The 10,850-nt window shown below is 37.6% G+C and overlaps 2 protein-coding genes across 2 annotated transcripts; one reads left to right on the forward strand and one right to left on the reverse strand.

Moving 5' to 3' along the window:
- The first annotated feature begins 182 nt into the window (after positions 1-182).
- LOC132846776 (adipocyte plasma membrane-associated protein-like) lies at positions 183-5,584 on the forward strand. The gene is made up of 6 exons (XM_060871493.1): positions 183-198; positions 569-661; positions 1,327-1,330; positions 2,034-2,178; positions 3,214-3,450; positions 5,227-5,584. The coding sequence occupies exons 1-6, from the start codon at positions 183-185 to the stop codon at positions 5,434-5,436; spliced, it is 705 nt and encodes a 234-aa protein (XP_060727476.1). The 3' UTR covers positions 5,437-5,584.
- Positions 5,585-6,780: 1,196 nt separating this feature from the next.
- LOC132847103 (cystatin-F-like) lies at positions 6,781-10,837 on the reverse strand. The gene is made up of 4 exons (XM_060872078.1): positions 10,616-10,837; positions 7,858-8,033; positions 7,640-7,759; positions 6,781-7,391 (listed from the first exon to the last, which is right to left on the reverse strand). The coding sequence occupies exons 1-4, from the start codon at positions 10,620-10,622 to the stop codon at positions 7,293-7,295; spliced, it is 402 nt and encodes a 133-aa protein (XP_060728061.1). The 5' UTR covers positions 10,623-10,837; the 3' UTR covers positions 6,781-7,292.
- Positions 10,838-10,850: the final 13 nt, after the last annotated feature.

The raw sequence follows: 10,850 nt of genomic DNA on the forward strand, positions 1-10,850 counted from the left end.
CGTGGCAACATACATGGTGGCGAGCACGCCAAAACAGACGTGAGGCCGTATCTTCGCAAAACTTATGCGTGTCGACACGAAACTTGGTATATGTCATTATAGTCATGACCTGAGGGTGCATGCAACGTTTTGTGACAGCGCCACCTAGTGGACACGAGATTTTAAAAACAGCTCACTTGTAAATGAGCCCTGGCCAAGGTAGCAGCACACAATAGACAACATGAAACAAATTAAGTACATAGAACAATAATCTGGACAATAATTAGACTTGAGTCTAAAATCATGAAGGAGGTGTTGTTAGACTCCTTGAGGCATGCTGAGTCAAACGATACCAAACGGTTTCCGGACGGCCATTTTGTGCCAATTTGAATTTTCACGTTAAGTTCAGTATTTTACGAATGCAATGCCATATCGCAAAGAAACTTCATATAGTTCATCAGCGACATGTTCTGAGTGCATCTGATCGGCTTGACCCCGGTATCGCTGCTTGCAGCTATATTATATATTTTTTCCTGATTGGACTTTTTTTAGTGTTTTACATTTTAAAACAGTATTTTCCCCCTTGCAGATATTCTTTACATTGGTACTGCAGATGGAAAGATTGTGAAAATTGACGGGAGAAAAATCAGTGTTGTGGCAACTCTTGGCAAGCCTCCATGTGGTAAGCAAAAAGTCAAAAAGTACAAACTGTTTCCTCGCTGGATGTGTTGCAACCTAAGTCTTTGTCAATAGACCCGAGGACAATAAATGGACAATTTAATTTAAGTGACACAGCTCAGAGAAATAATTTGTCATCCTCTGTCGTAATAAGGTTTCTCTCTGGACTCTCTATAAAGAAATCACTGAATAGCTGTTGAGTAAATAGTTAAGTTGGTTGGTTGTTAGCTTTCTGTTGAAAGGTATGAACCTGAGGTTACATGACTGTTCCCTCATGTACTTATGTGAATTGTGGAGGCAGCACCCAAGTCATGTCTGTCATGTCATGTGAGACTGAGAGCTATTATAAAACATTATATGATTCCTGTGATCCTTACCACTACACAACTACTTTCTTTCTTTATTTTTTTAAGAAAGGATGACAGGAAGGTGTATTAGGATTGGATCACACATACACTTGTCCAAAAGCTTGTGGACTCCTCACTATAACACAAATATATGTTTTTTGAAAAATTCCATTCCAGATTTTTTCCCACTTTACTTGTTATAATAACCTTTACTATAATGGGGATTTGCCCATTCTGCTACAAGAGCATTAGTGAGGTCAGACACTGATGTCAGGTGATTAGATGAGCATTCTGTGTTCAGTTTCATCCCAGAAGTGGTCAGCGGGGTTGAGGTCAGGGCTCTGTACAGGTCACTCGATTTCTTCCATGTCTTTATGGACCTCGTTTGAAACACTGAAACAGTTTTGGATGCCTTAGATCCACAGACAGGAAAGTATAATGGTGTGATAGTGTAATTTCATTTGAGCTGTCGTATGAAGTTCTTGCTAACGTCATTGTCAGGGTGGTTTAAATTGAGCTACTAGCTTGTTTATGTTTTAGGAAATAGAACCACTGAAGTCTATTAGAAAACATTGTGGGCAGGTACAAGCAAAAGTATTAGCTGTAAAAGAGGTATGTGGTCTTATCTGAATAATGCTGTTGTGTGTACAGGTTTTCATTCCATTCAAGCACAAGCCACACCCGAGTTTACTGAAAGCAAAGATTAACTGATTAAACAGTCTGAATCGGGTGCAGCAGCTGCCTGATTGGAACTAAAGCATGCACACATTCTGGCCCTTTCCACATAAAATTGGACACCTCTGAACTATAATAATAACAATTCCACACACCTCTAATTATAAACTCGAGTGATGACGTGTGGAGAACAGAGTGAGGAGAATTTAGTCGAAACTGTCAGTGCTGCCATTACACACATAACATCATCTTCAGTAATGTGGATTGTTTAACATGCTGTTGTTTTTAAGCATGTGATATACAATAAACATGGAGCCAAACAGTTGTTTCACTATTCTTTCATCTATGTAAAAGTTCTCCTGAGCAAGAACACGTTTGTGGACAGTCGCTTGGAATCAAAGTGGGTCCGAATGGCACCTTGTTTGTGGCTGATGCCTACCTGGGCCTGTTTGAGGTTAATCCTGTCACAGGTAAGATAAAGAAAAACATCTTTCTTTTTGTAGTTGTTCTCTTGTTGTTGTTTTTTCCATTTTCTCTAATCAAGCTTAATATTGTACCTAACCACTGTCACCCAGGACAAAAATTGACATTTCTACTGATTGTATTTCAGGAAAAATAACAGCCATTAAAACCCATCTAAAGAGACATCTAACATTCTGTCTATAATCCACTTTAACAAATGTACAGTATACTATAAATCTTAACCAATACCTTGATTTAAACTAGTAACCTAGACTTCCTACTTTATCACTTCTCACAGACGAGTTGTGTATGGAAATGTGCTCCACCCCCTTGCTGTTTTCATACTGCTCACGTCTGCTGGAGCTAGTGCGAGTCTCCATGCGCACACACACACACACACACACACACACACACACACACACACACACACACACATAATCTTTACCTGGATGAATGATGCAGGCTTGCTGTTGCCTAGGTAACAGAATCCTTCATTAAGCTTCCAGCGTTGAGAGACAAATGCCACATACGTTCTATTAGTGAAGCTAGTGTGGGCACAACAAGGGGGAGTGTAGAAAATGTTCTTGTGTAAGCTCCTCGTTTATAAGCTTTGTTACATGGGAACCTGGAACGATTAATGTTATTCAGCATTTGATTCACGTAAGGATGAAGGAACCCAATCACACGATCTACATGATGGAAGGATACCAAAAATTCACCAGTAGGAACCAAGCTCGTGCTAATGAGTCACCCGCTGCTTTTATTGATTGTTAGCCACATTACTGGGGAGATGTTTCACATTCTTTGTGAATTAAGCAGACTGAATTAGATCCTTGTAAAGGTCCCCAGGGAGATCATACAGAGATTCAGGATTCCGCTCGGCTACACAGGATTAATTAAGTGAAACAGGTATTGAATAAGTGAAGATTTCATTACAAACCATGTAATACCAAGGTTATGTCTTTACATTAAAAAGCACTTTCCTTGTTTGAAAAAAACTGAACATGACCTGAAATTGACTACCTCAGTTTTATTAATCTCAATAATTACTCTTTTAAGTTGTTGGTGATAATGTGGTGTGGTGTTTCACTTTCTGTATTGTTTAATTGCCCAAAGGATTCATGTGGCTGGTCTCAATAAGGGAGGCATGGACACTTTTATAGAAAACCTGCCTGGCTTTCCTGACAACCTCCGCCGCAGTTCCTCTGGTGGTTACTGGGTGGCCATGTCTGCCATCCGGCCAAACCCTGGCTTCTCCATGCTCGACTTCTTGTCACAAAGACCCTGGATTAAGAATCTCATATTTAAAGTAGGTGTATGTTACATATGCATGCTGCCTTCCAAAATTATTTGAATGAACAGCCAGAACATTTAGGAAAGTGAGAGAAATTGAACAATTAATAAAAAAATGTTCCCAATGTCTACAGATCTCTTATAGATTCTCATTCAGCTCTTTCCAAAAATTGTTTACTGGCGTTTAGCAATCACCATCTCAATCCTCTAATAAAGGAGCATTTTTTTGTGTGTTGTTGAAGTTTTGTTTGGATTGTTGTCCTACTGGAAGAGCTATTCTTCTTGGGCCTGATTTATATTACTTTTCCAGTATAAGATTTAGGTTCCCTGACAAGAACTTTTTCAACTATTATTTATAAGCATAGCAAAACCACTGAAAAAAGAAGCATTTCAGAATGTGAATGATCATCACTATATATAGTCTATATAAGTATAGACTATATAAGTAGTCACTCATCTGAGATCACTTGCAAGTTTGTGGTATGATAGTAGTTTCTCCTTAAAAAAAGTCATTATTTATTCTCTAGTAACTCTTGCATTTATTAAACATGGGTACGTTCAGTTATGCTTCAGAAAATCAGAAACTGCTGCCAGTTGCATTTTGATGTTGCCCTGTTTGAGATATGTGGGTGAAAAACATATTGTTATGTGGGTGAAAAACTATTTCTGCCATCCTATAGGGATGGCATAACATGGCTCAGGGATGACTCATCACAGCCCTTGCTGAAAAGTACCATTGCAAATATCTCAAATTTGTCAATGCCTTGTAGATAGGTTTTACATGAGTTTAGCACAACAAGCTCTCCAGTGCCGATTGTAATTCTGAACAGGATGTCCCTCTGGATTTAAAGGTGGTCCATAAGCCGGTCATCATTTTAAACCAAAAACAAATTTTAAACAAAGCATTTCAAAAAGGTTTGTCATTACTCTCCTTTTGGTCGAATTCTCTCTAAAAAAAACTTCCAGCATGTCCGTTGTCAGTTGTCCTGCAAGACAAATTCACAACTTTTGATAGCCCAGAGCGCACTCGTTATTTTTTGGATGAGGCTTTATTCATAAATGTGACAAGGGATGCCAGTTAAATTTCAGTAGGATGCATAACACTTTTCATAAACACACTTAAGTCATGACCTCAGTCATTAATTGTCCGTTTAGTGGAAAGGTTATATAAGCTATGAAGCTATTTTTATGGAAATTAGCTTAAGGTGGTCAGCTTATTCTCATTTTGGGAATTCTCTGATTTTTGCTAACTAGTCTGTCAGTAATCCCATGTCTGTCTGTCAGTTATCTCATATTTTTACCCTAGTGAAATAACGTTAGGAACACAAAAGTGTTACTTATGGTTCAGGTTAGCTTAAAATGCTTAAATATGACTTCATTATTGGGGTATCAAAAAATTTTGAGAGTCTCAGTAAATCGTACTTTTCTTTAAATAATTTTATATTCAAAGATGTATAATTTTTTAATAAAGATGCATTTCTCTCATATTTTCATTTTATAAACATGTATGGTATTTTAATTTCCTCTGACATCTTCTTTTGCGCATCTCTACCAAGGGTGCTAATAATTCTATTGGGCACTGCAGATGATTTAAATCAGTGATTCTTCTTGTTCTTTTTTCCAGCATTCAACTTGCTGACTGTCAAATTATTCAGACCATTAAATCTTAAATCTGGAAGGCATATACAGTATAAGGCACTGTACTCATATCAAAGGGTGTTAAAATCACTTTTATATGATGTGGTGGTGGTTTTTGTAACAGGATTCTAGCAGTTTGTCTGTGTTTTTTCAGCTCTTCAGCCAGGAAACACTACTGAAGTTTGTGCCACGCTACAGTCTGGTGGTGGAGCTGCAGGATGGAGGAACATGTGTGCGGAGTTTCCACGACCCACATGGCACTGTGGCAGCCTACATCAGTGAGGCCCATGAGCACAATGGTTACCTTTACCTGGGCTCCTTCCGCTCTCCTTACCTGTGTAAACTTGACTTGAGCAAAGTGTAAAACAGTTCTACAAGAACATGGGACTGTAAGTCATTGAGGCTTGATTATCAGTCATGTAACATTTCCAACAAACCATTTTTGTACCCTCTCTCCTGATCCACTGCTGAACTGAGAAACCCGAGTCCTTAATACGTGTTCCTGCATTTAATACAGTACAGATGCTGTCATTCAGCTTTGACTAACACTCACTGAGCACTTTAGTAGAAACATACTGTAGGAGTCTCAAAACATGATGTTAACATCAAAAATCCATGTTAACATGCATACTTCACAATTTCTGCAGACTTTCATATTATAAATCTTCCATTCCAATTTTTTTCTATAGGATTCAGATCTTGTGACTGGGAAGATCACTGAAGAACACGGAACACTATAATGTTCATGATACCAGTTTGAGATGACTTTTTGTGACAAGGTGCATTATCAGGCTGGAAGGAGCCATTAGAAGATGCATAAATTTTGGCCATGAAGTGAAGCACAGCGTTGACAAATAGGCTGTGGCATTCAAATAATGATTTATCCTGACCCTGCCACCTACTGTATGAGCATCAGACCAGTCTACGTTTTTTCCAGTCTTCACCTATCCATTTGTGGCACGGTCTGAGGTGTTTTTCATTCTGAGATGCTTTTCTGCTCACCACATTGTTCAGTGCGCTTATCTGAGTTACTGTAGCCTTTCTACCAGCTCTAACTATTTAGGCCTTTCTCTTGTGACCCCACTCATCAATGTGTTTCTGTCCACAGAACCAATGCTGGCTGGATTTTTTTTTTTCCATAATAGAACAATTCTGAATAAATTCTAGACACGTTTGTCTATGAAAATCTCAGGCGATCAGCAGAAATACCCAAACCAGCTCATCTGGCAACAACAGCCATTAACAATCTCACGGTTAATGTGAGCACTGCTTGAAGCTGCTGGCCTGGATCTGCATTATTTTATATACTGCAATGCTGCCACTTGATTGGCCGATTAGATAATTACATGAGTGCTCAGTAATAATAAAGTGCTCAGTGAATGTATGTTAAGTCTTTTGTTTTGCTGAGCCATGTGACTTCGTGTTTTAATTCTCTCTTTCTCATACTGAATGGTGTGTGTGTGTGTGTGTGTATATATATAAGCATGCCTGCAGATGTCAACCTGCTTTATTTAAAGAGAAGACATTTCTATATTTGTTTTGCTCCTATGACAGGAGGTGCACAACATTTGCAGCATGATTTTGTTTTATTTGGACTGAACTGTCATCTGGTCCTTAAATTAGAGCTGCTGATTTACTCAAACAACAGAAATATCAGTATTTATGACAACTTGTGAAATTTATAACTTCTAGTTGCAGGACTGAAATGTAACACTGGAATGCCAAAACTTTATTTTACAAATCCATTGCTTTAATTTAAAACACTTACATTAGTTATGTTTCCTAGCTTCCATTTGCAAAGATCATTTCAGCTCTGAAGGAGGAACTGGCTATTAGCAATAATTTCCTGTTGATTACTTTCGCCAGTTTGTGAGTTTAATTCATGACCATTTGTGGGCATTCATACAGTAGCAGCTACTGGAAAGTGTGTACAATAAAGAAAGAAAGAAAGAAAGAAATGAACCTGCTTGTATAGCATTTCTATATCTTCCATTGAGCAGTACTATGGAGCTAAAGCTCCAGTAAAGCGAAACCTCTTTACTTCCCACCATATACTAGTCATAACTCTGATGTACATTTCTCACCATATGATCAGTTTAATCAGTATCTAGGTATTATGCATGAGCACTGAAGGAGCAGTTCAATTATGCATAGCAACCGAGTATTTTATTCTTAACCGGTTAACTGAAATTCAAAGCACGTGCTGTTTCAGATGCATAGTTAGTAATAATACTTGTCAGAAGGAAGGCAAACGAAATGTGTGGTCTTCATTAGCTTCAGCCATGGTATAGCCCACTCCTCAAAGTTACAGAGAAAAGTCTGAAAAATAAAAACATTACACTTGTCAAAATATGTTTCTAAAGGCAGTATATGATAGAAATGATAAAGGATTGACTTTTGAATAAAATTCATTGAAATGATCCACAGTGATTGGGATCTAAAGACTATCCGAAAATGATCTATGGATCAAGCTGTGTATTATTATAATTATTATTGGTGGCAGTTAAAACTTTCACCCTCTTTCCATTTTGATTTCAAGTCATTCTTCAATAAAAGACACATTTCACCTGTTGTAAACCAGGTTCTGGCTGGAAGCCACAGTTTTCAAGGTCAGCATCAGTCTCTCTCTTCATGCACACAGTCCGAGATATCTCGATTTTGAGAAAGTACTTTATACCTTTAACGATCTGTGGATTAAAAGGAAAAAAAAGAACGAGAGAAACAGGTTAGTATGTTGTTACTTTTAGTACATTTCTTACATGAAGAGGTAGACTTCAGGTCTTACTTGTCTTTGTGCCTCATCAATGGCTGAAGCCTTAAAAAAGAAGGCATCATTGGACTTGTTGTTGAAGGTGTAGGTTGCAGTTAGGACAGCCTGTTTAACTCCTGTATCATTTTTACTGACATTTTGTGGTTTGCCTGGAGTAGGCTTATTGGCAAAGATACGAAGTGAAGATTTTTCTGGAAGAGTTTAAAAAGACAAATTGTGACATCTAAGTGAAAAGAAGTGTTAATCTAAGTGAAAACAAATTTGTATTACAATGGTGAAGAAAAAGTGGAGATATTTCACCAGGTTTAAGCATTTTTAAAATAAGCACCATCAACGCACTTCCTTTCTGAAATTCAAGTTATCATTCATACTGAAGAGCTTAAAGCTGGTTTTAAAAGCCCAACAGTGGCTCTTCACAAAACTCATCGAGACAGCTAAAGCTGCTACCGAGGCTCCAGTCAATGTTGATTATCTCCTGTTCAAGCACAACAAGCTTCCTCACTGACAGCGAGTTATTAAAGAAGTGATGTCTCTCGATGCTGAAATGTTATTAGTGTACTTTAAAAACAAAGATATAAAAATGGCTTGGTTCAGCAACAGTAGTAAGAAGGGAGTAGAGAAGTTAGAGGACCTTTCTGATCTTATTCTCAATGTTTTTTCCCTGGATGAAAATAAGATCCAGGTCGTGCACTCATCTGACACCTGAACGACCGCATTAGACTGCTAGTCTGAACTTATACTGCACATTACACAGCACTGACTTAGAGAGAGTTCAGGTACCATCACATTGTTCAAATATTAATGGTGTGAATCTGTATAATTTAAACTGTGCATGTTGTGTTAAGTAAGAAAACGGAATATAAGCACGCTCGGTGTCTGTACTACTCCCCCCACCCCTTTTTGAAACGTCCAATAAAGTAACAGCAATAAAGGAAAAGGCTCAAATAATAAACAAAATTGTAAAGAATTTACCCAAATGTTTGACATTTAGTATGTATTTTACCCTAGTGAAATCACATAGTCATCATACACATAGTATGTATTTTTACAGTGTTGCTGTTAATGTGCGGTCGCTGGTCCTGTTTCACAGGTTGTTCTTTTATGATCACAGGTCTTTTAATCCTGGCTGCTAGGTTTGAGCTTGCTGAGGTCTCTATTTCACACATACACAAAGCACAACCAGCCTTTTTACAGAGAAAATAAAAAGTGTCAACTCTAAATGTCTCTGTTTTACAGTAGATAGTTACTCTTGGTGGGATTTTTGTTTCTTTTGACAAAATATTGTGTGGAAGATGATTGTTCAAATTTTGACCCCCAGGTAAGCTTGAGCTCAAAAAGGTTGAAGACCACTGGTGTACAAGATGATTGAAAAAGCTTTTAAAGGCATAGATCATTTGAGTTGAGCTCATCACAGACAAGTTCTTCATGCTTACTAGTTATGTTGAAAAGCAGACAACACAGCTTTAGGGTAAAACAGGGCTGTTTTTAACATTAAAGGCTCTTAATATGTAAAACTCACAAAGGAAGTAGTATATTTATGTGTTTCTTACCAGAGGAACAAAATCCAGCCAGTAGAAAGGCTAGAAGCAGATAATAAGAAGCGTCAATGGCTGTGCAAGTTCTCTCAGCTTTGCTCAGCTACTTCCTGTGGAGCAACACTTCAACCACCTCAGCTTAACTGAGTCAGTCCCCCAACTGTAACCCACACCACTGCTAGAAAGTTCCACATAGACTAAACTAAGCTCAAACAAAAAACCTAGGTGAATTTAATTAAGCAATATCCTGTCAGTGTCCGTTGTGTCCATCAAGTAGAGAAGTGACTGAAACCAGAGACTTTAGTGTGTAGAGCAGGGGTCACCAACCTTTTTAAGACTGAGGGCTACTTCAAGGGAACCGAGTAGTACGAAGGGCTACCGGTTTGATACAAACTTCCTCAAGAGCAAAATTGCACAGATCACTTTTTAATAATAATAATAATAATAATAATAATAATAATAATAATAATAATAATATGGTGAAGAGACTGCTCACATGTCAATGTTAATTATTCTCCACAATTATTAACAATGATTTATACAACAATGATGGAAGGAATATTCACAAGTAATTTAGTCTTTTTCAAAAAAAACATTTTTAGTTTAATGTTATGGTGTTTTCAATGAACACGTTATCTCTTCTTTGTCTGTAAATGTCTGTTAGTGGGAAGCCTGGCACTGCATTCTGCACACCAGTGTACTGTAATCTGGTGAATAATTTGACACTGCAAGTCTGAGTGAGTCTTGTAAATGTGCATCAGTTAGGCGTGTTCTGTTTGTTCTTGATAAAGTTCATGGTAGAAAAGGCTGATTCTACGGTGGCCGGGAAGTGCAAAACAAATTAACAAAACCCAAACCAAATTAACAAAACGGAAAACACATTAACAAATCCAAAACCAAATTAACAAAACCGAAAACAAATTAACAAAACCCAAACCAAATTAACAAAACGGAAAACACATTAACAAAACCCAAACCAAATTAACAAAACGGAAAACACATTAACAAAACCCAAACCAAATTAACAAAACGGAAAACACATTAACAAAACCCAAACCAAATTAACAAAACGGAAAACACATTAACAAAACCCAAACCAAATTAACAAAACGGAAAACACATTAACAAAACCCAAACCAAATTAACAAAACCCAAACCAAATTAACAAAACCGAAAACACAACGACAAGTCAGACAATCCAGAAACGGTAGTGTATTGTTTTTTGAATGGAAACTTACCGATCATTGGACAAGACACTTGTCACTCAAGATATACAGGTATGGAATCTTATGTGTAATGTGTAAAGTTCTCCGTTTAAATAAAGTTCTCCGTTCAAGAAAATAACAGAATTAATCCACAGTAATCCATTCCATCCATCCATTCCAACTTTTCCCTGTGGCAGACTGTTGAACTTCATGTATACTTTGAGTGACAGGTGTCTTGTCCAATCACAAACTATACCAACCCGGAAGC

Source organism: Tachysurus vachellii, chromosome 6 (genome assembly GCF_030014155.1).
Source record: "Tachysurus vachellii isolate PV-2020 chromosome 6, HZAU_Pvac_v1, whole genome shotgun sequence".
NCBI lineage: Eukaryota > Metazoa > Chordata > Actinopteri > Siluriformes > Bagridae > Tachysurus > Tachysurus vachellii.

Coding starts and splice junctions, on each gene's coding strand:
- LOC132846776 (XM_060871493.1), top strand. Junction 2,179..3,213: donor AGAAAAACATCTTTCTTTTT/GTAGTTGTTCTC, acceptor TGTTGGTGATAA/TGTGGTGTGGTGTTTCACTT. Junction 3,451..5,226: donor TTAAGAATCTCATATTTAAA/GTAGGTGTATGT, acceptor GTGTTTTTTCAG/CTCTTCAGCCAGGAAACACT.
- LOC132847103 (XM_060872078.1), bottom strand. Junction 7,760..7,857: donor TTGATGAGGCACAAAGACAA/GTAAGACCTGAA, acceptor TTTAATCCACAG/ATCGTTAAAGGTATAAAGTA. Junction 7,392..7,639: donor CAGAACCTGGTTTACAACAG/GTGAAATGTGTC, acceptor TTTATTTTTCAG/ACTTTTCTCTGTAACTTTGA.